The 27,596-nt window shown below is 42.6% G+C and overlaps 1 protein-coding gene across 1 annotated transcript in view; it reads right to left on the reverse strand.

Annotated features, from left to right (window-relative positions):
* Positions 1–27,596, reverse strand: part of LOC133415429 (protein shisa-6-like) — a 40,109-nt gene that overhangs the window by 7,773 nt on the left and 4,740 nt on the right. Inside the window, exons 3-5 of the mRNA XM_061701484.1 lie at positions 20,766–20,917; positions 18,180–18,269; positions 16,965–17,033 (exon numbers count right to left, since the gene is read on the reverse strand). Coding sequence (XP_061557468.1) covers positions 16,965–17,033; positions 18,180–18,269; positions 20,766–20,917 — 311 coding nt within the window. The remainder of the gene's footprint in view (positions 1–16,964; positions 17,034–18,179; positions 18,270–20,765; positions 20,918–27,596) is intronic.

Here is a 27,596-nt window from a genome sequence, read left to right on the forward strand (position 1 = left end):
ATACAGGAAGTGGAAAATGTTCCAGTTGTTCAGCAACCACATCAACACCTCACTTCTGGCATGTGTCCATCAATCTCACCACTAAACCGATCAGGGCGCTCGTGGCAGGAAGCCCCGCCTCGTTAGGCGTCCCTCAATACTTATTCCAGCCGCTGTACATATACACACGCGTACCCCGCCTCTTGCCCAAAGATGGCCGGGATAGGCTGTAGCGCGCCCGCGACCCGAGTGAGCATAAGCGCGATGGCAAATGGAAAATTCTGAGCCTGAATGTGCACGTTAATTGCACACATTGCATGCACAAGTTGAGACAAGAAATGTTCCAAGTCAAAAAATAAATGCGGGCTGCTATGTCTTTGATGCCCAGACTCCTGCTGTCATTGAACATCCAGTTTTCACTTTCATGTTGCTCCCGTTTGTCCGTCTTCCGTCTTACTGCTAATTAGACGCTCGCTCCTCGGCAGCGTATTTTCATGTAAAATACATCATGGCGCCTGGGAGGAGGGGCCAGACATACACGAGCACACACGAGGGAGTCAAAGGTGCGAGGGAGTTAATGGCTCAAGTGATGAGCTAATGAGCCCTCGGTGGCACACGACTTCACTCTTCTCGGAGATCAAAAGTTATTCTTAACAAAAGTATAAAAATGTCCTACGGACCCTGACTCATAATATTCTTTATAAATGACGCTGTAGTCATGCAGTCTTTTTGTTATTTGTTCCCAACGTGCAGGAAGTAGCTTCTGTGGTTGTAAAATATTAGAATATTGGTTGGAATATTTATCAAAGACATCTCCACGTCCTGGAACAATCCATCCCATAATAATCATCGGTGATTCCGTGAGTAGTGCTGCTTTTGCGTGCGCTTGCACAGCAGTAAGTCACCCAGCCCCCCCCCCCCCCCAAAAAAAAAAAAAAAACAACTACGATATCAAGACGAAGAAAATGTCCGCTTCACATCAAAGTTGACAATAAGCCTCTTTCACTGTGCTCCAGCTCATTCATTCCAAACCTGAAAAACGAGCGCACGATCACGTAGCAACACAGGAAGTCGAAGTGTGCAAGAACGCGAGAAGTGAACGTGTGTACTCGCATTCAATTGAGAGTCTTCAATCAACCGAGCACGCGTGTTTTGGGGATTTGGGAGGAAAGCGGAGTGCCCGGAGAAAAGGCACGCGGGCACGGGGACGACACGCAAACCCCTGCAGAGGCGGGGCCGGCCGGGGCTGGGATTGAACCCCGCTCCTCAGAACTGTGAGGAGTCTAACAATAGACGCGCACATGCAAGAATGAATAAATAAAAGTAGCGAATGGCATGTCGATCATTGTAACGGAGTAAAAGTATCGATACTTCGCCACATAAATACTCAAGTAAAAGTAAAAAGTACGGTGCATTTAAAGTACTCTGACAAGTACAGTGGATGGAAAATGTTACTTGAGTAAATGTAGCGCGTTACTAGCCACCTCTGGTAAGGTGACAATAAAAGAAAGTCGAAAAGTACTACAAATCACCACAGGAAGTGGGAATTTTCTAGATGGCAAAACAGGAAGTAGAGGTGTGCAGGAACACAATAAAACAGGAAGTGGATGTATGCCAGGAGGCAACACGGGAAGTGGAACTGTGCAAGAACACACGCGAACACTACATGTAAATGCGCGACGAGACGGGAAGTTGCGATGTTCAAGTCGATGACGTTACGGGAAGTGCTGAAGTGTAAGGAGGCAACAAAACAGGAAGCAAGGGAAATTGCGTGAAGTGGAGAGAGACGTGACAGAGTGATGATGAAGCGTCGGTCAAAAGCTCACGGGACGTCTCAAAATACTTTTTGTGTAAGTGGGGCAGTGCACGTTGCCGTGCACGAGGCTGCGCTTGGGCGCATGCAGCGCAAAAAAGTACAAGTCACCTAACGTCCATTTTTGGGTCATCTTCTGGTCACCTTGTCAACAAAGTCAGCTTCACTGCAATATTCTTCCTTGGGCTGGCTTCTGTTTCAATAGTAAACCAACAAACTGCAGATCTTCTGTGATCTCGATGTGCAGACATAGGAAGTAAGAAAAGCACTAAGTGATCAAAATGTGCTGTGTGGTGATATTTTCTGTGGTCTTGATTATTTTCCACATAACAAGTCACAATAGACCAGCGATATACTCGGGCTCAATTTGGACCTTTCCACTTAGAGGTAAACTCACTTTTGTTGCCAGCGTTTTCGACATTAAAGGCTGTGCGTTGAGTTATTTTGGGGAGGCCGGCAAATGCACACTGTTACACAAGCTGCACACGGACTACATTACACGCGAGTAATTCTTTCTTCTTTCTCCAGATTGCGAGTACTTTCGCCACCTGTGTCTGTGTGAAACCGGCTCATGCGAATTGTCAGTATCCCACATTGTAACAGCAAAGTGAGCAAACCACGCGAGTCGCTGCTTATGTGCTGAAAAGCAAAAGGAAAAAAAAAAAAGGCGGACCGAGCCACGCAGAAGTGGAGCACATGCGCTTTGTTCTGCAGCGAGGACGCAACGACCCAAATAGCACGCAACTAATCACCTCGTTTTCTTCTTCTGCTTTAGTGCCAGTGCTCGTCTCTGGTGACTCGAGTCAACATGGAGGAGACCAAGATCTACGCAGACGTCAATTTACCTTCTGTTCGTCCCTTTTTTGATGCACATAAACTTAAAAACAAACAAACCAACAAAAAAAATCCACTTGTTGTTAGCAGTTAGCTAATTAGACATAGTCAAACTAAGTGTCTTAACAACAGAAGATGGCTGCTAAACATGTGGCTGGATGATGAGGGGAAGTGACATCACACTTGTCCAAACATCACAGTGGTTAGCATAATGCTAACATGACTGCTACTGCAAGAGGCGACGGCGCAGGAAGTGGAAATGTGCAACCGTCCGACAAAACAGGAAGTAGAGACAACAAAACAAGAAGTGCAGGTGTTGCAATGCGATGGAATTTGCAACAGGAAAACACAGGAAGTAGACATCAGAGAAACAGGTAGTTATGTGCAACATGACATGATTGACAGGTCAACACGGACTCTTGTGAGGTGCTTGTGGCTCCTGCGGCGATGAGAAAGAGGAATGCAAAGATGCAAACGAGGAGAGATGGTGGTCTGGTTTCTACAAGCAGACCGAGCACTTCTGATGGATGTCAGTGGCACCTCCAAGGAGAAGAAGAAGAAGTCAAATTTGGTGTGCCAAAGTGGGCCAGGAGTCGACGGGGGGCAAAGATGGCTGCCAAAGGCCCGCCCCCTGCCCCCCTCGGCCCCTCCCCTCCAGTAAGGAGGTCAAGTGCCCTTATGGGGAATTTAATTTGCTTCGCTTCTCCCTGCAGCATGCCCGCTTCCTCCTCTTCCTCACTACTTCTCTGGGTGACATTTTGAAGAAGAAGAAGAAGAAGAAGAATGACATTATTCATCGAGTGGCGCCCTTCCTGTCCATCATGTCAATGTCCAGTTTTTCTTTACGGGGGGGGGGGAAACAAAAGCAATCCAGTTCACACTACGCAGTTGATTTGGTGGAATTATGATCCTCGATTGGCAGTTCCATATGCCAATAAAGCCATAAATCACACATTTCCAAGGGGTGCATTCATAATGTCATAAAAAAAATAAAAACAACTTCAAAAGGTGTGCACTTGTACTGCCCCATACTTTTTCGAGTATTTTGTTTTGTCTCTGTGGTGGCTCAGTAAACATATCAAATATGTATTCAAATTGTTGAATTGCGGACGTTTTTCTGCTGAGAAGCCTCAAATCAGGTCATTGGAATTTCTCGAGCTCATCTACGTCACTAGCGAAGATCTTCGTCTGCCTCTCTGCTCCCGACAACGTCACAAGCACGTGTTCTCACGGGTGGCTCCTCTGCACGGAGACAACCAATCAGAGGACAGGGGGAGGTCTTCGCCAAATATGGACAAAGCTGATACAAAACCGGGTCAAACAGAAGTAGCTTTCAGAGGGGCCTTTTCTGCACATTCTGTTGTTATTTCGTGAAATGAAATTGACCGTGTTAGAGAGTCACTGTAAATAGCCCAAATATGGAACCTTTAAGATAAAGAAAGAAAGAAATAAAGCCATAAATCACACATGTCCAGGTGGTACACTAATAATGTCATAAAACCAAGCTTTCAAAGGCCACAGGCGTGCATTTTTATTGTTTTTTAAAATGTGTCGATTTGATTGATTTACGACCCACGATCAAAAGCCCCGCCCTCCGATAAAGCCACAAATCTGTCAAATAGACCAACGTCATAGAAGCCTGATTTTAATGTTCACAGCTGTGCATTTGGCTTGTTCTTAAACCTCAGCTAGCTTTGAAACTCGATGGACGACTCCATTGGCTACAACAAAGCCATAAATCTGTCAAAAGTAAAAGGAAGTCGGAAATGTGAACGCCGCATGGCTTTGCTGGAGGACGCAAATGTCAACTGAGGCTCAGAAATCAATCACTATTTGTGTCCACGCGTTTAGCAAATGGACTGCACTTTCTCGACACCACGCGGTGCCCAAAGCGCTTTACAAAGCTTTACATTATCACACACACACACACACACACACACACACACACACTAACGGTAGCTGTCGCCAGACAGAGTCGGGATTCGAACCAGTGACCCTTCGATCAGCGGATGACCCACGCTAGCAACTGAGCCACAGCTGCCACACTAAAAGTCGAAGCATTCGAGTGCTCTATCCTGTCATTGCATCAATTTTGTCAAATAGTAAAAGCATTTTTTTGTTTGCGTTTTGTTTTGTTTTGCCCCCCCCCCCCCCCCCCCCCCCCCCCCCCCCCCCCCCCCCCCCCCCCTCTCCATGTTCTCCCCCGTGCCTGCGTGCGTTTTCTCCGGGCACCGCAGTTCCAAAAACACGCGTGCTCGGTTGGATCGGAGACTCTTAACTCTCGGTAGTTGTGGACGTGATTGCGCATGGTTGTTTGTTCGTACGTGTCCCGCGATTGGCTGGCGACCGGTTCAGGGTGTGCCCCGTCTCTCTCCCCGAGATAGGCGCCGGTTGAGGGTTATAAGTCAATCCCTTTTTGAAAATGACAGGAAATGATTGTAAAATCCTAACTTTGAGAAACATATTTTGACACTTCAACTTTGGATTACTTCTAGCATGTTCCATAACAAATATGTTCATCGACGGCCCTGCCCTCCGTGAGGGCCGTCAATCTGTCAAATCTCAAAGAGGTACATTAAATATGTCATGAAATCCACATTTCAATGTTCAAAGTTGTGACATTATCATCACATCACATTTATGACATAATCAATGTCCCGTTTTTAATAGTTGACAGAGTTATGGCTCTAATGGAGGGCGAGGCTGTCCATTAAATCAATGACTTTATCACGTAAGGTCCATTCTCGCTTTAGTTTCTTCAAAGTCAACCATTTCTTGACTTTCTTCGAGAACGTCCTCACTCGCCGCTTTCTGAAAGGAAAACAATCCTTCCCCTTGAAGAACAAAGAAGAAGCTGAGGAAAAACAAACAAACAGCAATGTCTGCTCAAAACGTGACAACGCACACGCAGTCCGAACGAGTGCCGGCTGTCGCTCGTATTTAGGAACATTCCAAACAAATTGGTGCAAAATAAATCGCAACACCAAAATGGAAAATCATGGGAACAATCGATTCCGAGGCCAAACTGTCACCATCCTACACAGAGAACGATTCAAGAAAAAAGGTCTGTGCCACATTCGGTCCACGAAACATTCATATCATCAACAGTCCTGGAACATCTTTTCTATTTATTATTTCTCCCTACAATTGGCTAGTTGACATTTATGTATTCATGTTTTCATTTATTTTTTATTCATTCATCGCACAAAACAATTCGTTTTTTTTTAATTTGAATACATACTGTTTTATTGATTTATATTAAATAAAACGTATGCGAGTATATGTGAATATGAATAAAATACACAAATATTTATAGTTTACTTTTTATTTCAATGAATAATATTGGTACATTGTAAATAATAAATCCAACCACTATTAAAATGAGAGATCGTTATAGATTTAACATTTTTATTTTAATGAATAATTTGTCTCTTGGTTTATTATAAATCATGAAATTCATATTAATAAAATATACATATGTTTTCATTTATTTTTTATTCATTCATCGCACAAAACAATTCGTTTTTTTTTATTTGAACACATACTGTTTTATTGATTTATATTAAATAAAACGTATGCGAGTATATGTGAATATGAATAAAATACACAAATATTTATAGTTTACTTTTTATTTCAATGAATAATATTGGTACATTGTAAATAATAAATCCAACCACTATTAAAATGAGAGATCGTTATAGATTTAACATTTTTATTTTAATGAATAATTTGTCTCTTGGTTTATTGTAAATCATGAAATTCATATTAATAAAATATACATTCAACATTTTCATTTCATTGATCATTTATCTGGCAGTTTACTCGAAATGATAAAACCAAAAAATATTAATTAAGTAAAAAATATACTTTTGACCTTTTATTTTATGAATTAATTGGTAAATGGATTAATTTTAAATAAGAAAATAAGAATAACAGTAAAATAACTTTCCATTTTTTACATTAGTTTTTTAAATTTCAATATATTGGTTAATTGCTTGAATTTATTTTACATAAGTAAATAAAATTCCACCCATCCATTTTCTGTACCGCTGTTCCTCATCATACAAAAATTAAGTGATATTTGTATTACGGTCATTTAATGTAAGTGCAAGTAAGTATAAGACAGTCGAATACGTTACGGCCACCCCCCCCCCCCCCTAAAATTGCTGCTACCCATGCTAAACAAATGGAAGTATTTTCCGCATCGTAATCAGGTTTTTCAAAAACATTTGAAGATTGTGAATGAAACGGGAGGTGCCCTACCTTCACGCTTCAGTACAAATTGCCACTTTTCTTGTACCTAAAAAAAATTCCCATTTTTCTTGTACCTACTGGATGTATTGTATGCATCTTCAACCAAAAAAAACAAAACAAAAGATGATTATGCTCGAGAAATGACTGTAATGATAATAAATTCAATATAAATAATACAAGAAACATGAGAATGAATTATTGTATTATTCTTCAAATGAAGTATTTGACACATACTACATCCACATTTCAACTTTTTTATTGCATGCCCAATTTTGCCCAATCAAAGGTGGCAAAAAAGTAGAAAAGGTTGAGATGCTCGTTAGCATGTGGCTCACCGACACGAAGCGCTTAAAAGCCTCCGAGTTGAATCGATTCCCAAGGTCACATTAGACTGCCATGATTTTTTTTTTTTAATTGAATGTTAATATTACGAATGCATGACGGATGGGCACACTTGTTTGTTTTACACGAGAGAGGAGACACAGCCTTCTGATGAATCCATTAACATTTCTTTATATTTCCAAATCAGCTTTGACTTGCGTCTCAAAGGAGGTTTGGGAAGTTTGTAATGAATTTCATTTAACACCGACTCGATCTTTGCACGCACATTTTAATTCAGTCTTATCTTGACACAATTGGAGCTGATGCGCTGAGTGTTGTGACACGCGAAGAGCGTAAATTAATTGTGACTCGACTCACTCCGGCAATCAAACGGGATTCGACATGAATTACAAACCGGAAAGTCAAAAATTAGATACAAGTAAAAACAAGATTTTGGCTCAAGTCAAAAGGGAAATTCACACTTTGATCTTGACTTCCTGCTGGTTGTTTACATGTTTGACAGCGCCCAACTACGCACTTGCGTAATACTACACCGCAACTGTAGTCTCGTTCATGCCGCCTGTGTGTTAATTTACAAAAAAAAACAACTAAATTTTGCTTCTGACGTAGACGATGTGCACACGGAAATGGGTGTACAGTAGTATATATCTACCAGGGGCACTGTAACACTGCCACAGGAAGTCACCCAAAATAGAAGAAGAAGAAGCCCGTGCGATGTAAACACACATGAGTATGCAAACGCCAACTTATGCGGAAAACCTCAACACGCGAACTAGCTAGTTAACAGCCGGCGTTAACCTGGGTCAACATGGCCAACGCTGCACTCTCATTCGCTGACTCCCACGTCACTCGACAGGCCAGGCCCCGCCTTTTAAGGCGACAGCATTCAAAGTCACAGATATTACAGAATAGGAGGATGGCGACCCCAAGTGGACATAACTAATACATGTACCTCACACACAGTACATATGCTGCATTGGTATCAGGCGGAACGCTTTAAAATAGATATCCATGCATCCATTTTCCGTACCGCTCCTCCTCACTAGGGTCGTAGAAATAACAAAATAAATATATGGTTACTGATTTTTATCCATTTTGGCTTCTGGAACATAAGCCGCGCGCCATATGAGGGACTACGGCATAGTGGTATACTAATGACATGAGTGCAAGTACGGTTGAAGTAGAACTCATGCTGCTGTTGATGCAGTGTGACCCAAAAAAAGGAAGCAACAGTAGGAAAGCGAAAGGAAAGGAAAGGAAAGGAAAGGGAAGGGAAGGGAAGGGAAGGGAAGGAAAGGGAAGGGAAGGGAAGGGAAGGAAAGGAAAGGGAAGGGAAGGAAAGGGAAGGGAAGGGAAGGGTCCTCATGTGGGCCAGCACAGATTGTGTGCTTCAGGGACACCACAGGCTCAAATAAGAGGTTCACTGCATGGGAGACACGCACGCAAAAGTATGTTGTTGTTTTTTTAATTCACGGGAATGAGGAGCTGGAAACCAGCTTCACGTTGCAAGCCATGCAAGCAGATTCTACAGTGCCGTGAAAAACTATTCGCCCCCATCTCAAATTGAATGTTTGAGACCATCAAACAAGTGCAGCTACCCGACAAAGACAACTCGGGTAAACATGAAAAGCAGTTTTTTTAAATGCTGATTTTATAGACGAAGAAAAAAAACACAACAACAACCTTCAAAGCGACCTGGAGGATTTCATTTTGTCATATAGGTTCTATTTCAGGGATTTCTGGATTGAAGAGGTCTGAAAGTAATCAGGCTCGGGTGGAGCCAGTGAAAATCAACTCAGCTTTCCACACAATTCGATTAGCCACAATTAATTCAGGCGGCACGGTGGCCGACCGTGCCGCCTCCTCCCGCATCCCAAAAAACATGCATGAATTGGAGACTCTAAATTGCCCGTAGGCGTGACTGTGAGTGCGAATGGTTGTTTGTTCCTATGTGCCCTGCGATTGGCTGGCGACCGGTTCAGGGCGTACCCCGCCTCCTGCCCGATGACAGCCGGGATGGGCTCCGGCACGCCCGCGACCCGCGTGAGGAGAAGCGGCTCAGAAAATGGATGGATGGACAATTAATTCATGATTTGGGGGGACAATTACTTTTTCACACAGGGTCAGATAGCTTTGAACAGTCCACCCTTGCTAAATAAAATCACCATTTAAAAACTGCATTTCCACTTACTTGGGTTATCTTTGTCTGATAGTTACATTTGTTTGATGCTCTTAAACATTCAAGTGGCGAAACTGCAAAAAAAGAAGAATCTGAGAATTCACAGCACTGTAAAGAATAAATTAATTGGCTCGCGTAATCCTGCTAACTAACAATTGGTGATTAAAAAAAAAAAAAACACACACACACACACACAAAAACCATAAACGAATGTTATTTTTGTCGTTGTTGTCATGAGTTTCACTTGCTGGTCTCCTCGGGCTGGCGATGATGATGATGATGATGATCGCAACTTCAATTAATTTCACAGTCGGTGGCACCAGCACTGATTTACTGTGCCGCGCGTGTGTGTGTGTGTGTGTGTGTGCGTGTGTGTTGTTTTAGTCATTCACTGCGTGCGTGTGCGTATTGTTGTTATGTGCTTCTGGACGGGTTACAGGCAACGTGAAGCCCGGCACGAAAGGAATTTGGGGAAAATTCAGGCCCTGGAGCCAGTTTGACTTAGCAACATGACATTTGGAAGACATGTCTATTAAGAGTGGACCCACAAAGAAATTCTCAAGCCATGCCTGAAAAGATGCAAATGGCTGCCATTTTTGCTATGAAGTGGCCATTTAGGGCCAATTCGGTTGTTCAGAGGAGATGTTTGATTTGTTTTTGTTGTTGTTGTTGTTGGGGGGATGGGGGGGGGGGGGGGGGGGGGGGGGTTAGCCCCTGAAGCCAGTTTGACTCAGCAACAGAAATTGTCAGATAGTCTCAAGAAGCCGTGCCGGACAGGAGAGGAATTTCTTTCATTTCCAGTCAATTTGTTGGTTTAGAGGGCACCTTTGAATTATTTCCAATTTCCAGCCCCTGGAACGACTGTGTGTCATCATGAGCATGAGCGACGTTCTGCAAAATTGGTGCACCAAAGACAGAAGAGAAAATGATGCTTTTCCTTTCACACAGAAACCAGCTGTTCGGATAATGACATGACATCAGCACCGGCGTCTGATGTGACAAATCAAATAGTGGGTGGACAGCGAGTTTTTCGTTCTTTTTTTCTTTTTTTCATAAAAAGGTCGGTAAAAGTGAGAGTCGGTTGTTAAACTTCCCAACCCGCTTACGGCACTTCCTTCCGCCTCTTTTATGGCCGCAACTTTGACGCACCATTATCAATTGTTCACACTCTACTTCCGGGAGGTGTCCAAATGATTTTGCCGTCCAATTACCTTTGTCCAAAACCACACGAAGAAATGCCAACCCCGATCGTTAACCTTTCAGAAACATTTGGGATATTCTGTCAGGAACAGGCGGCTGTGAAACGTGGGTTTAAGCTGCGTGTATACACTGTGTGTGCGCACGTATGCTTAAATCTATATGCACTTTTACACGTGTCGGTGATAATGTATGTGCTTGTTAAGGTCAATTCATGTACTTATGCATGTCGAGCGGAGTATGTATTGAGTTGCATTGGAGCGTGTGTAAAACAAAGATGAACATATGTCGTATTGTAGAAATGCTACTCAAAAACATCTGACAAAACTACAATACAAATATTCATTCAAAACAGCAATGTCAGCACTCTATTGCGCAAACCAACAAACATTGCTGTTATTCTAAATATTGAATATGCTCCATACGAATACACTCGGAACGTCTCGGCTGACGATACCTCATTCATTCCTTTGCGGTTTTCAGACTGTTCTCTGTCCTTCCGTTCCCTGAAATGACCCTGACGAGGGTCGCAGGTGTGCTGGCGCCTATCCTATCCTACTGTCATGAGCTGTGCCCTGCAGTTCCTTTGTTGGAGCTCGGGTGGCGCTTTGCGCCCCTCCCTCTCCCTCTCTCTCTCTCTCTCTCTCTCTCTCTCTCTCTGTCTTCCCAGTAATCAGCACCGCCTGGGACGCACAAGCAGCTAGCAGAGCTGCCCGCAATGTGGTCAGATGGGCTGGGAGCTCATGTTTTTTTACACGGCGGAAAATGCAATGGCATCACCAACAAACTTAAGTTACCACACCGCGGATGTCGACGTTTTCCGACTCCCGCGTAACGGCGGAATACATGGCAGCTGCGTGGAAGAAAATACGACCAAACTGGAATACTTGGCAGGTTTGAAGTAAATCCACATTTTCTCTCCCTGTTGGTGCCCGAATAGGTTTGTCCAAACTTAGCCTTCCTTCACTTCCGGTCAGCGTCCCAATACTTCTGTCCAGATGCCACATTTTCGATATTTTTCACTTCCTGTAGGTTTCCCAATACCTTGACATTCCAGAACGAGCATTTATGTCTTGTTGTACACTTCACAAGTAGAACAATGCAGTACACACAATCTGTAGTTGTTGTCCTTGAATGACAACACATGAGCGCGTCGTCGTACAGACACGAAGGTGGCGGCGTCTCTCCTCAGGAATATTGACGTGACGCTAACGTGCACGCTAACAAGATTCCCGCGTGTCAAACATGACATTCGGTCGCCGCTCACGTGGGCCTCACAATGGCGACCGCTCCACGCTGTGACATATGCCGTTGGACATGAGGGCTCACGTGGCGTCGCCATGGCAACGTGTTTACATTCTCGCTGCCTGCCTGCTTATCGTGTGCTGCTTATGATGCTGCTTGGGATTCATGCAGTGCGCTCGCGCACACACACACAAAGAGTCTGGAAGCTTCTACAGGACGTCATTGACTTCTATTGGGCCCCCACGCAAAACACAAACAGCAAACTGCATCAAATTGCGTTCAAAGGCCAAATTATGGGATGTCTCGAAAGATGATCGTGAGTGATTATCTTCTACTTTTGCCTGTCTTAACAGTCACTTTTACACGCCAATCTGATCAGGGAATGATCGTGATCGACTATCGTAAATGTTAAACCTGATCGATATTTATTATCCACAGACTGGTGTTAGTACTACCACTACCACCACCATCACTACTACTACTACTACGAGTATCACCAGCGTTACTAGCACGACAACTACCAGCACCGCTACTAGTACCACTATTACACGACCACCAATGCTACTACAAGCACTATCACCACCACTAAAACACGACTACAATAACTAGCAGCATGATCACTATTGCAACTACAAGCCCAACCACTACTACTAGTGGTTGAACCAATTGATTGAAGACTCTAAATTGCCCTTAAGTGTGAATGTGTGCGTGAAAGGTCGTTTGTTTATATGCGCCTTGCGATCGGCCGGCGATAGCTGGGATAGGCTCTGCGACCCGCGGGAGGATAAAGCGGTACAGAAAATGGGTGGATGGATGGATCACTAGCAATACCACCACTACTATTTTAGTAAAAAGCTGTATACAGTATATGTACTGTAAACAAACCAACAAACACCTTTTATTTTCTTAAGTCAATCACCAACAAGCTTCAAAACGTGTGATGTCACACGAACACACAAACACAAACACACGCACGCACGCACACGTGAGACCAGCGAGGCAGGAAAACTGCAGCAAGGTCACCAAGAGGATGAGGATGATGAAGAGGGAAAGAGGAGTTTTTTTTGGGTAGCAATCCTCACAGGAGCATCATGTGAACAAGTCCTTAAGCAGGAAACGCACTGAAAAAGATCACGTTTGAACGTGGAACCGTCATGCGCTAGACAACAACGCACAACCGGAAGCTTCTTTCGCCGAGCAATTAACTTCTTCAGCCTTACATACTATCGAGGTCAAATCAACCCGAAAGGCCATTCTTTCAACCTGAAATATGATGCAGTTTCCTAAAGTCATCCAAAATCTGTAATTCATAATTTGATATCGACAACTCATCGAATGCCGTGGGCGTTCATATTTGCCAAATGGATTCCAACCGTTTACTGCCAGCGACAAATATATTCGTCAAGTACGTTTTGCAATGCGGAGCCGTGGAAGTCTTGCTCAGCTTGTCTGTAAAATTGTGAGAATGAACAAATGCCAGTAGACGGCCGCCGTTGCATTGCTTTAGACGTGTGATATCGGCACAGCTTTTGAGTGGAAGAGAATGATTCGACGGTGAATCTGGTCTTGCCCACCTCGATTACGAGGGAGACAAAGGCCAACACATTGCATGTCTGACAAGTTTATGCACCTCACACTCAAGCAGAGCACGTACGTGTTGCGGAAGGTAATAGAAAATGTGTGTGGCGGTCAGGAGAAAAGATGATGCAGTTCATGGAGTCAATGGCGAAAAGAAACAAAACATTGCCATGCAACTTGAGCCATGCGGCGAGCCAGCGTCACTCACGGCGTGTTTTTTAAGTTGCATATCTGTAAATCAATGAATATTTGGTCTGGGTTCTTTTTGTTGTATGCTGGCAAACATGCAAACCCCACACGTCGTAGACAAACTCCTTGATTCAGATTCCGATGTCAAGTGAACATGGATCCAAAGAAGATTTTAGAATTACTTGAGGAGCACAAGCTGATAAGATGTTGGGAAGGGTCCTGAGGACAACCTGAACGAGAGCGAGACCCTCCAGTCGAACAGCACGAGCACGCGACACAATTGCAGTTACTCCAAACAACTTGATTCATTAAGCCTAATTTAATTGCTTTAAAATGTCACATGATTTACTCTCGCCATGCAGCAGCTTTGACATTTTCATACACACATATATATATGTATATATATATATATATATATATATATATACTGGAGTATACGCGTGTGTGTGTGTGTGTGTGTGTGTGTGTGTGTCTCTGTGTGTGTGGCCTTTAAAAATTCTAATTTCATTTGTTAGTTGAGTTAACATAATGGAGGCGCTGTGCCGCTTATTGATTATAAATAATCTTTATTGTTTATTAGGCAGAACATGTTTTGGACTACAAGGTCAAATTTTTGGGGTTACCTTTAAAAACATTTTCCAATCAACTTCATTTTGATCAGCATAATTAGTTGGATGGAGGAAATTCACTCAAAAGTCAGTACTCAATCATGTTGCAAGTAATTTAAGAAGATAACTGGACGTTGAAATGAGAAGCCCACTCTACGAGTTGATTTATCGACACAATACAAAGAAGAGTAAGAACACAAGCAACTGCGCAACAATAAGAAATACGGTGGTGCCTTGGCTTACGAGTTGAATTTGTTCTGCGATGTAGCGATTGTCACTCGGCTTCCTGGCCTCTGTGGATCACCGCTGGCTAAGCATCCAGAACAGCTGGGGCGCAACACTTTGATGGGCAACTGGCTGCTGGACTCTCTGACATGGAGACCGCAGGCAGTACGGGTCGGCAACAGCACATCCAGCACCGTCACTCTAACCACGGGGGCCCCTCGAGTTAGTGTGTTGAGCCCCCTCTTCTTCGCCCTGCTGACCTATGACTGCACACCAACATACAGCTCCAACCTCTTCATCAAGTTTGCAGACGACAGTCCGGGGTCTCCGTTGTCATATTTTACGCTTCATAATGTGCCACACATTTTCAATGGGAGACAGGTCTAGTACCCACGCTCTTTTACTACGAAGCCACGCTCTTGTAACACGTGCACAATGTAGTTTGGCATCGTCTTGCTGAAATAAGCAGGGGCGTCCATGAAAAAGACGTCGCTTGGATGGCAGCACGTTTCTCCAAAACCGGTATGTACCTTTCAGCGTTAATGGTGCCTTCACAGATGTGTAAGTTACCCGTGCCATTGGCACTAACGCAGCCCCATACCATCACAGATGCTGGCTTTTGAACTTTGTCTCCATGACAGTCCGGATGGTTCTTTTCCTCTTTGGCCCGGAGGACACGACGTCCACCACTTCCAAAAACAATTTGAACTGTGGACTCGTCGGACCACCGAACACTTTTCCACTTTGCATCAGTCCATCTTAGATGAGCTCGGGACCAGAGAAGCCGGCGGCGTTTCTGGGTGTTGTTGATAAATGCCTTTTTCTTTCCATAGTAGAGTTTCAAGTGGCATTTAAGGATGTAGCGCCAAACTGTATTTACTGACATTGGTTTTCTGAAGTGTTCCTGAGCCCATGCGGTGATATCCTTTACACATCGAGGTCGGTTTTTGATGCAGTGCCGCCCGAGGGATCGAAGGTCACGGGCATTCAGTGTTGGTTTTCGGCCTCGCCGCTTACATGCAGTAATTTCTCCAGATTCTCTGAACCTTTTGATGATATTATGGACGGTAGATGATGAAATCCCTAAATTCCTTGCAATTGTACGTTGAGGAACATTGTCCTTAAGCTGTTCGACTATTTTCTCACGCACTTGTTCACAAAGAGGTGAACCTCGCCCCATCTTCGCTTGTAAATGACTGAGCATTTCAGCGAAGCTCCTTTTCTACCCAATCACGGCATCCCACCTGTTCCCAATGAGCCTGTTCACCTGTGGGATGTTGCAAACACGTGTTTGATGACAATTCCTCAACTTTCTCAGTCTTTTTTGTCACCTGTCCCAGCTTTTTGGGAACGTATTGCAGCCATAAAATTCCAAGTTCATGATTATTTGCTAAAAACAATCAAGTTTATCAGTTTGAACATGAAATATCTTGTCTTTGTAGCGTATTCAATTAAATATAGGTTGAACATGATTTGCAAATCATTGTATTCTGTTTTTATTTATGTTTAACACAACGTCCCAACTTCATTGGAACTGGGGTTGTACTGTAGTTTATTTAGCTTTGATATTGATATTATTTTGTAGCACCGCGGGGCGTTGAGTACCGGAATTTCAACCCTCTGTATGTGTTACCCATATTGAAGAATTGACAATAAAAGTACCTTGACTAAAAGTATATTTTCCATACCGCTTATTCTCACTAGGCGTGCTGAAGCCTATCCCATGTATCTTCAGGCGAGAGGCTGGGTATGCCAGCCAATCGCAGGGCACACAAACAAATAACCATTCACACTCACATTCACACCTGTATTATATTTTTCTTCATAAAAACATCCATTAATGACATAATTAAATAGATTGTAAAGAATTAAACACACATCCCCCCCCCCCCCCCCCCCCTTCAATTTAATGGTCATAGTGGTGCTCCTTCTGGTGTGCTAACCTTGACCACCAAGGGGCAGTATAATACAGACATACCTGGGGATATTGGTCACAACTCTGTAAACCGCAGTAATATTAGTCTTTCGTCACAAAGGATAAAGAATATCTGCTTTGGTGTACTGTTATATTGTATGTCTACGTGTTGCTCTACTGTTTAGCCCATCTATGGCATTTTGCATTGTTTGTTAGTATTAAGATAAGCAGACTTAAAGCTCTGTTTTTTTTTTAATATATATACAAAAGGAGCAATTCTCTTTGCTTTATGTTTAGTCTCTAAACTTTAAATGGGAGTGGCAACAAACACATTGAAGCCTCTTTTTTGAAGAATTTTTCACTATTTGCCAAACGACTTCTTGTTGTCTTGTTGAGTGGAGAGAATTGAGTGGATTTCACTGCCACCATACAGCGCTCGTACCTCAAAATCTCACAAATCAAGGCAAAGAAAATTTGGTCAGCTCACGTGTATCTCAAGGCAGTACACTTTACAGTATAAGTATGGACAGCACCTTTTTTTTTTAATTCATGAGCAAGGGGTCCAGCACAGTGGGGTAACATTTTGAGGACAATTTTGGGACATACCGTATGAGACGGGGAGGTCCCGCTCGTTCTGCCAGGAAATCTGCGCAGACTCGTCGATGGGGTGCTGCGCTGTAAGAAGAAGAAGAAAAAGAAGACAGAACAAAAAAAAAAAAAAAAAACGAAGTGTGGATGAGAAGCTAATGAATCAGACCAGAGAACAATGGCGCCGTGATGCATTCACACTGGCCACTGAGGAAGTGTCACTTTGTCACATGCAAGATGCCACTTCAAGCCACTTTGCTCTCAGACATCACTCACAAACATACACGACATCTCTTTACACTCGCAAACATACCGCATATTCAAGTACATATACAACTACTCCTATTATAATAATTTACAACTATTACCGTGAGATTGGACATACTTAAAACATTTGCCCATGCCACCAGTTCCACTGATTGACCCTAAACTGGGAGGACATGTCTATCATAGCCAGACGCACCAAAAAGTCTCAAGGAGCCATGACTAATATTGAACAGGAAGTCAGCATTTTTGGTGTGGAGCGGCAATTTCTGGCAAATTGCCTCAAGAGAGCTCCTTTGGAAAGTTTGAAAAAAAATTAGCCGAGATGAAATTGGCCGGACGTGTCTGTCATCACAGGACGCAGAAAAAAAGTCTCAGGACCTGCGACTGATATTAAACAGGAAGTCAGCAACTTTGGTTTGAAGTAGCCATTTTGGGCTAATTTTGCCAGTAGCACCCTGCGGTAAGTTAGAAAAAAATTAGAACCCGTCACCTGTGTCACCAATCAACATCCAATTGTTTGGATATAGCTATAATAACAGGAGCCACCAGAGCGTCTCAAGGACCCATTGCACCCAAATTGAACAGAAACATGGCCATTTTGGGTAAAAGCAGCAATTTGGGGCAAATTCCCTCCATAGAAACCCCTGCAAAGTTGGAAAAAATATGCCCAGTCACATGTTTCACTCATCAACACAAAATTGAGTGGACACGTCAATCATAACAGAACACACCAAAAGGTCTCAAGGACTCAGGCCTGAACTTGAACAAGAAGTCGGCCATCTTTGTCTGAAGCAGCCATTTTGGATGAATTCCATGGCGCGCAGCTTGACAAACTCCTATTATGGAATTTGCGCAAATCAGCCCGAGCCATTTAACGACGACGGAGCACGGTGTCAAAATGCGAGGATTACCGCTAATTTAAGAATTCTCGGAACGTAATCAAATATTCTTGTTGTACTTTGTTACCTTTGAGGTGTCCTCTTCCGAGCGTCACGAAGCCTGACGAGATCAGCATGTCGGCACCTCCGCTGCGAATTGTCTCCATCCCGTAATGCCCTGCTGACACACACGTACGTACACGCGCGCACGCACACGCACGCACACGCACACACACACACACACACACTAGCTGGTCACCACAGCAAGTTAATATTGCTATCACTTCATTAGATACACCTGCACAACGGGAGCTACGTATCACAGTGTGGAGGAGGCGCTAGAGGAGATTTCGTTCTTGCTTGCTTTTTGCGCTTTTTAAATGAAGGAACTGAGTCACTTTGGACGCCTTCCGCCTTTTAGCCATCGAGAAGCCGAGCGGCCAGACAATGAAGACATGCTGTGTGGGGGCGCACGCCAATTACACCCCCAAAAACACGCTTGACTTTGACCAGACAGCACTAATCAATACCACGCACACACTCACACATACGTGAGCGCGAAGGCTCGAGTGAAGGTTTTATGCAAATGAGTCAAGGCTTTTCCTTCAAACGTTCCATTCATATTTAGTTATCTTTTTACAAAAGATCGGCTCGGCCAGAAATGTTAAAGGAGACACATTATGCCAATTTTTGCTTTGACTTGTGAGCAAAAATTTGAGACCCCCCCCCCCGTATGTTGGCAGTGAACTCCACTCACGTCACAACAATTAGCGACACAGGGTAGACAGACAATATAATAGTCCCAGGTGTTTCCCTGTATTGTCTGCGAAGAACGACTAACACTGCATCTTACTGAGCAATTGTGACCGTCTCCTTCATGTACAGTGTATTCATATGTCTGTATCATACAGCCCCCAAACAGCCGAGGCACGCACAACAGAAGGAGCAGCACAATGTCCATTGAAGTGAAACAAAACATATGGCAAAAACACTTTAAATTCTTTACATTCAATTTAATATTGCCACTGTATTGACAACATTTTGAAGGCACATTCACATTTGTTTTCACATTTTCACAATAGAAGATTGACTTGCTTGTTTAATTTCACACTGGACAAGCGGTTAAAAAGTCCATTTTATATCATTTATGCGTTTAATTCATTTTTCAAACCCTTGCACAATTATGGAGACAAATTATAATTTTTTGGGTCAAAATTTGAACGCCACTATTGGCCTTTTGTTTACTCAAAAAAACAAAACAAAACCAAAAAACACCGGTGGAGAGATCATGCCTTTCTTTGATGAGATCGTCCACGTGTTGTTTTCACTTGCAAAGCGAAGTCATCGAGAAATGACATTAGCGCGTTAGCCTTTTAGCATGCACGTGGCAATCAAAGTGTCACGTTTCAGGGATGTGACACCGTTGAAACTGGGACATGCTAGTAGGGCACTTAGCGAATGAACTGATCCCCGGAGCGCCGGTGGAAAAACTACTTTTGGGCGAAGAAAATCATTTGCATCCCAGTTTGAGGGTTCACGCCAAGCAGATTTAAAAGTCGGCCGTACGACTCGTGTTTAACCTGTCGTGTTCCTCCCTGGTGTGCTGGGAAAGATTGAAGGGAAAAGCCAAAGGATCACAGTTCGCCCGTGGCTTTCAATAAAAAGATGCCGTTTGAGCGTTTATTCCACATACTCAATATGCAGTTTACGATCCGTGTACTAGTATGCTCTCCGTCCTCACTCGTAGGACAATTCAACCCACATTTTTTCTCATTACTTGCGCCACTTTTGACCCTATAAGTGGGCAGCGCCCCTGGTAGTCAAATCAGGCAGGCCTCTTGGGTAGGGGCTTGGCCCAACTACCTTGTTAAACCTTGTAAAGTGAATAACAAAAAAAAAAAAAAAAAAAATGTTCAAACTGAAACATTTCACAGCAGCTTACAATAATCAATACACTTTTGAGGAATAAAACCTCTGCCTTGTTTTAGTAGATGCACACTTTGGCCTACTACTTATTTTAATGTTGGTCATCACGGTGGCACTTGGAGAGCTCGATATGGTTCGAGGTTGCACTTGATGTAACAACGTTGCGAAACACGGCCCGAGGGTGTAGAAATGTCGAGTGCCAGACCGACATGGATTTTTTGCGGTGATTAAAGAAATTCCGCTGACCGATTCATTTAAAAAAAAATACTGTATATAATGAATAAAATACCTGTTTTGGTCCCTTAACGCTTACATCAACAAAGATATGAATTACAGGCAGAACATTTGACATTACACTAAACGCTAAATGTTAACTCTTAACATTATTACTCCGCAGTTGTCAGTTTTGTCTCACGAGCAACATGTAGTTGTCCTAATAGTTTTGCCAGCGTTCTCCTAGTGAGGGCAAATAAACTAGTTGCCTCACTAGTAACATGTATTTGTCCTACTAGTGTGCAGTCATACAGTAGTGGAAGGCAGTCAGTAAGACGCAGTTGTTCTAATAGTGCACCATAGTCACGCTAGGGCATGAAAATGTCATATTTATTCAGGTCTTTGTCATTGTAGCGCACTAGTAGGAGGACTAATAGTAGCACTCATCCTACTAGTGTGCCACATTTGTTTCTACTAGTCATGAAAAAGAGGGTACAAGTACATATTGCACTCGAACAACAAACAGATGAGTTACCATGGTTGGCGTGCACGGGCGTGTAGTCGTTCTTGGAGGTCCGGACTGGCGTCTCGTCTTTGGGCGACCCATTCATCATGGCGTCCATGTTGTCTTGCTCGTACTGGGAAATGGGAACGGGGCCCTGCTGCCTCAAGATGTCCGCCAGCGCTCTGAAAACAACAGGTTAACACGGTTAGCAACGTCGTCTTTTTTTTAGTCCGGAAATTGTTATTTATTTATTACAAATAAATCTGTGTGTTGCCCATCGCCTTCACAATCAGTAGTGCTGACTCAGGGACCTTCAACTCTGACTCAACTCAGGACTTTTTCACGATAGGAGCTCTTGTTCAGCTGATTTTTGGCTTTGACTGGCGAGCAAACATTTGAGATATGAGTGCTGCGTGGTGGTAGTGAACTCAACTCATTTCACATCAAGCTGTAGTTTGGCTGAAAAGAGGCTTCAAGCTGTTTATTGCCATTCTGAGTTACAGTTTACTGTTAAACTGAGCATAAAACAAAGACAATTACACCTCTTTAACCACTACATAAGTCCACGAGCTAAATGCTAACACAGAAGGGCAAATGCCAGAGACAGGCTAACGAATATGCATCGACAGTATGTGGTCGTGTTCAAACGCTTCAAGCGACGGATACTTAAACACAAACAGTGCAGTAACACATGTAGGCAGAAAATATGACAATACTAGCAGGCTATATTCTTTATCGTCTGCAATAAAACAACTAAAATAACTGCAATTTACAGCGTCACTTATCTGCGTTGTGAAACTTTGTTTGTCTGCACAACTTGTATTAGAGCACACATGAAGGAGCCGAAATGAATTAGTTGAATCAGTTACAATGCGCCGTCTTCATTCTTTACATTATGTTGAATTAAGTCATGACTGTATGTTTTTATAAGGTTTTTATTACAATGCCATTTTTGTAAAAACGTTACAACATTTGTAACTTTTTACAATTGGTGGCATTTCCACTCATTTCAATGGGGAAACAATGATTTGAGATGTGAATAGTTTTGAGCTACGAGTGTTTTCAAAGAACAAATTAAACTCCTATGTTAAGGCACCAATTTATTAGCAAATAGATTGTTTCATTAAAACAATCCCATTTCTAAGTTGTCAAACTGGCCAATGACATCTGCATATTTCCGTCCAATGATTGGTTGGTATGAGCGAAACTTTGACTCGTGCAAAACACGTCTGCTGTGATCTGCACACGTTAATACATTGAATAATCGGCATCTCCGGTGAGTATGATGTATTTTCTTTATTCTTTCAATGTTTTTGTTATAAGATGAATACTGTTTCCGAACTGTTTCAGATGATGGTCGTGGAACATTTGCATGCCGTCATATTGCATTTTGTCCAGGTATTGATTGATTTTATTCAATTGTGATTTGACAATGTTGGCGTTACGAGGGGGATTCATACACTAACACATGGCCAGCCGCTGCATTTATCTAATTTGAAGTACACTGTATGCCTTGTCCTAATAATGACCAGGAAAGACTGTGCTAATGTGTTGACATGAAGTTCCAGGTAGAAAGTCCTGGACGTTGCTGAAGTGTAAGTCATTAGCGGCATGTTTTGTGAAAGTGTGTCAATGAGGACCTAAAGCCAGCACGTACTCCAATTTTCCACGAGCGTGTGTGACTTTGGGAGCCTCCGTGAGTATTAATAGAGTTTCACTTCCAGGAGGAGAACAGTTAAGCTGAGGTCCGCCTTGCCGAAAACAGGCAGCCTGATTCTCGGCGTCCCAGTCGGCCACAATTGTCGAGCGAGGCAGGAGATTTGCGAAAGGCTCTGAGTAGGAAATTAAAAAAAAAACAAAAAAAAACATCCCGATATTGTGTGTTGTGATGGTTCGATGGTACACGGATCCACGTCGGTCAGGGGATTCCTGTCAACTACAGTGGGCAAACAAGCAAGCCCTGAGGAACACCACAAGCCTACTTTGATGTTCCTTGAAGGCCAAATAGACACATAAAGCTCCACAAATGGTCAGAAATACAACAATGGCAGGACACCCGCAGGCCACAACATCCAACGGGGGACACACGTATCAATTTTTATCATCTGAATAATTGCTTTTTTTAATGCGAAAGTGCCCACACAGGACGATAAAAATGCTCATTTGCGTGCTTACTGTTTTTTTTTTTCCGTGTGCAGTGTACGGGAGACGACGCGCTCAGCACACCACAATGAAGAAAGAGTCGCTGTAGCGGTGGCGTTTGATGATAAAATAATCATTTATTTACAGATGTACAAGTACACAACACACTGTGAGCGACGCTTACTCACAGCATGGTTTGAACTGAACGTTAGCTACTTTTTGACACGGCACACGCCATTCACTCCATCAACTGCATCATCTTTTCTCACGATGGTGACACACACTTTATGCTACCTCCCGCGACACATACCGTTTATGCTAGGGACCAACCGAGATGGATTTTTTTGAGGCCGATGCCGATATTCGGTAGAAAAGAAACTCTGAATGTTCAAGTACATAAACATGCAGAAGAAAAACTGATGAACGAACTGATGAACGTACCTTTATAATGACGCTGGGACTGGGACAACCATGCCATCGGCTCAGGAAAAACACGTATTGGAATGGAGTCAGAGCTCGACGTAGGAGACAAACGGCGCGAGGACATCATTCTGCGCGACTCCTACACTTAACAGCATTAACTGCTTCATGAGAAATTAGGATTGTATCGGTGTTTAACTGGCAAAACTCTATTTTGAAAAGGACTCAAATCAGCCGATGAAATCAGCTGACTGATGAATCGGTCGGGCCCTGGTTTCTAACATACATATACGTACTATGTTCGAGCGTGAGGTTCCTAAAGTTATCCGACTTCCGGTGTGTTGGCATCACTCTCCCTCATAATCGACGTGACGAGCCGAGATTCACCCCCTAATCCTTATCTTCTACAAAAAAGCTGTGCTGATCTTAAATCCGGACCGATGTCATTCCGATGTTACAGTGGTTTACAAACTTGATATTCACTGACAAACTGAGCGAAGACCCTCTTGCACGCCTACCCGTTGACAAACGTACTTGACAAATGTACTCATACATGGCAGCGAGCAGATTCCAGTTGACTAATAGAAACTTCCACACCAGTGAATGAGTTACAGATATTTTTTTGTGCAATGCATCGCGACATTTATCTTTTTTTGTATTTGAACTCATGAGACGGGGTGTACCCAATGAAGTGGCCGGCAGACATGTGATCACATCTTGTTCTTGTGCTGCTTCTATTTTGGCCAAATTGTGCCTGTCTGCCCCGTGACGTGAGTGCAACATGAGAAGATACGCACACACACACACACACAAACACGGACACACACGCGCACGCAGCACGTGCGCGCACACACACACACGCAGTATGCACTCGGCCAGGGAGGCAATGCATCTCCCTCGCTCTCTGCTGGATACAAAAAGCTGATCAATAAGGAGAGAATTCAGCGGTTTAGTCGTGCGTTGAAGGTCACACAAAGCGAAAGGTCTGCCAGCGCCTCAACATTCTGCTCAGCCTCTCACTCGCTTACACAATCGCCAACTCACAAAAACACTCACACAATCACTCGCTGAGAGAGCGGAACCCAATTTAAGGAATATAACTTGACTCATTTGCTTTGGTAATAGCGCCGAGCAGCAAACTCAACTTTTTGCACATGTTTTTCGGGGGGAGGGGATTCAATTATTTTTTTCCTTAAAATTCTAAAAATCTCTAAAAGTGAAGCGCCATAACTCCTTACCGGGTGCACTCGACTATTCACAGTGCTTTACTTTTGCATGTTCTCAATTCATTTGGTAAACATCTCAAATGTACTGTAGTTACAGCACTTCACTTTTTCCACATATTTTTTCACTTATTCCAAAATGGATTCAATTCACATTTTCCCTCAAACTTTTACACGTCACACCACATAAAATTGTGATAAAAAAAAAAATTGGAGACATTTTTGCCAAATTCTAAATCTTAGTCGTAGTTATTTTACATCCTTCTTCTCACAATTGATTACATGTGTTTTATTAGTTTTTTTTTTTAAATTTTTCATTTAATTAGATTTTTTGTTTACAATGCATCTGGAAAGTATTTACAGCGCTTCCCTATTTTACATTTTTGTTATGTTACGGCCTTATTCCACAACGGATTCAATTCTCAACTTTTTCTACATTTTGTGAAGAAAAAGGTTTTGGGGATTTTTTTTCCAATTCGTTAATAAATAAACAACAAATGAAATGCTAGTAGTAGTTATGTTATATCCTTAGTCATGAAAGATTAAAAATCTAAAAAAAAAAAAAAAAAAAAAAAAAAAAGAATTTACATGGTCATCATGCGGTGTTGCAGGTCGAATTTTGAGGGGGGAAAAAAATGATTGAATCCATTAGGGAATCAGGACAAAAATGCGGTAAGGGTTAGTGCTTGAAGTGCTGTCCATACTTTCTGGATGCACTGTAACATCACGTGGACAAAAGCATTGTGACACACAGCTCTCAATCAATCATTCCATCGATAAATCAATAAATCAATCAGCGGTTGCACGAGACTGGATTATGTTTTAAGAAGGGAAGCAGTTCTAGCGATTTCCTGTACGTGTCCCAAATAAATTGTTCCCACAGTGTGTGTTGCGTGCGTCTTTTGATCACACGGCGAGTGACTCAGATGAACTTCAAGTCATTTAGCAGTGATGCATCATGGGAGGGCTATCAAGTGTCAAAGTGTTCGCTGCTCAACTTGGCGGCTACTCTTGAGTCAACACTGACTAAGTAGTGTTTTTAATTACCAAACATGACTCAGCCGTTTTCGTCCCCAACAACAAGCAAGTGTAACGTACCCAACTTGTTTTCGAGACAAAAACGATCACAAAAAAGCACAACAAAGTTTTTTTCCCACTATAACAAAGACGCATAACACGACTCAGCTGTTTTCTTCCCCAACAACAAAGAAAGAAAACATACCCAGGTCATTTTCTTGCCTACAACGTTGAAACAAAACATGACTAAGTCATTGCACTCTTCATCTAAACGGTCAAAAAAAGAAATAAAAAAACGGAATACACCTTGAGTGAGACCACCAACAGGCCGCTTTGTTTGCTCTCAAGCAGTGGTTCTTAACCTTCTTGGAAGTATGGAACCCCGCAAGTGTCATACATTACCTCCTAATTTCCCCCCAAAAATGCTTTATTTCAAATTCAAAAGAGCTATAGCGTATATTTGATTTTCTGTGTAGATTCTCCGTCATCCCTGTCATGGTAATCCGCAAAGGTTGAATCATGGCGACTGCACTGTTCTTGTTTGTTTGTTCAACAAACACAAACAGTCCAGTCGCCATGATTCAACCTTTGCGGATATATATATATATATATATTTATTAAAATAATTAAATTCCATAAAATATTACCGTAAATGAATGTGGATTTTGCTGTTGCCTTTCTCCTTGGCAAGTGCCCCTCTCATATCATTTCCGCAACAAAGTCCATTAGTTTTCTTTATGTTATTGCTACAATCTTTGAAAAGGGTTCATAGGGAAGAGTCACTTTTTGGGCTTTTTTTTGTCTTCCAAATGTTGCGTATTAATAGTACATGCATTGACGTTGACAAAAAAAGTAAATCTTAAGAAATGAGCAGGCTTTTGATTTCCATGTTTTCAAATGTTTAAAAATTATTAACATATTTCTATGGAAAAAAAAGAACATTTTATTTGTCATTATTATGATCATGATTGTCATTATTTTTGATTTTTTTTTTTTTTTTTTTACGCCGCTAACTCCTGAATTTCCCTTCTGGTGATCAATAAAGGATATCTTACAGTAGATGATCTAAAAACATGACTACATTTTTTTCCTCGCCACTACAGCAACTAAACAAAACATGACGAGGTCATTTTCTTACCCCAAAATAATGACACAAAAGCATGACTAAGTCACATTCTTTGTTGAAACAAAGCATGACTAAGTAGTCTTCTTCACCGAAACCTAGCATGACTGTCATCTTCTTCACCTGAACAATAACGCAAAACATGACTAAATCACTTTCTATAGCACAAAACATGACTAAAGCCATTTTCTTCTCCAAATGAATCAACCAAACTGGGGTTTAAATAATTTCACAATCACAAAGATACAAGGCATGACTAAGTTATTGTCTTTTGTGGTTTTCTTCTGCACAATGCAATTGCACATTGACGACAAATGTATGTTAGTGTGTGTGTGTGTGTGTTGTGCAAAGTAGTGTGTCTTCCCAAGGCGACGTCGTCGATGCGTCTTCCGTGTTTTTATGTCTGCGCTCGTGAAGAAGATGAGCCAGCCCCACGACTCAACACTCTTTGTCATTATCGAAACGTCAGCATCAGCAACACGATCGGTGACATTTTGCATTCTCGACGCCTCTGGACACGCGCGCGCGCGCACACGCGTCGTGTGCGTGCGTGGGTGCACATGTGATCACGGTAGAAGATGTACGCCTGAACTCGATGATCATCACATTTTTTGCCCATCCATTTTCATACGAACTTTTGTGCATTAAAAGTGTCAATTTTAAGTTCACGTTGATTTGGAATATCAATATTGCGTATCGTAATCTGGTGACGGAACTGGATCAGATGTGGATATCGTCACGTGACTTCTAAATTTGTTGATTCTGATTGTCAATCTTGATCTTCCATATCTCATTTTCAGCTTTTGTTATTTTTACGTACATAGTGGGTACGGAAAGTATTCAGACCCCCATTTTTTGCCACATTAATGTACACACAGGACCCCATACTGACAGAACAAACAACAGAATTGTTGACATTTTTTCAGATTTATTAAA

The sequence above is a fragment of the Phycodurus eques genome, chromosome 16 (assembly GCF_024500275.1).
Source record: "Phycodurus eques isolate BA_2022a chromosome 16, UOR_Pequ_1.1, whole genome shotgun sequence".
Classification (NCBI taxonomy): domain Eukaryota; kingdom Metazoa; phylum Chordata; class Actinopteri; order Syngnathiformes; family Syngnathidae; genus Phycodurus; species Phycodurus eques.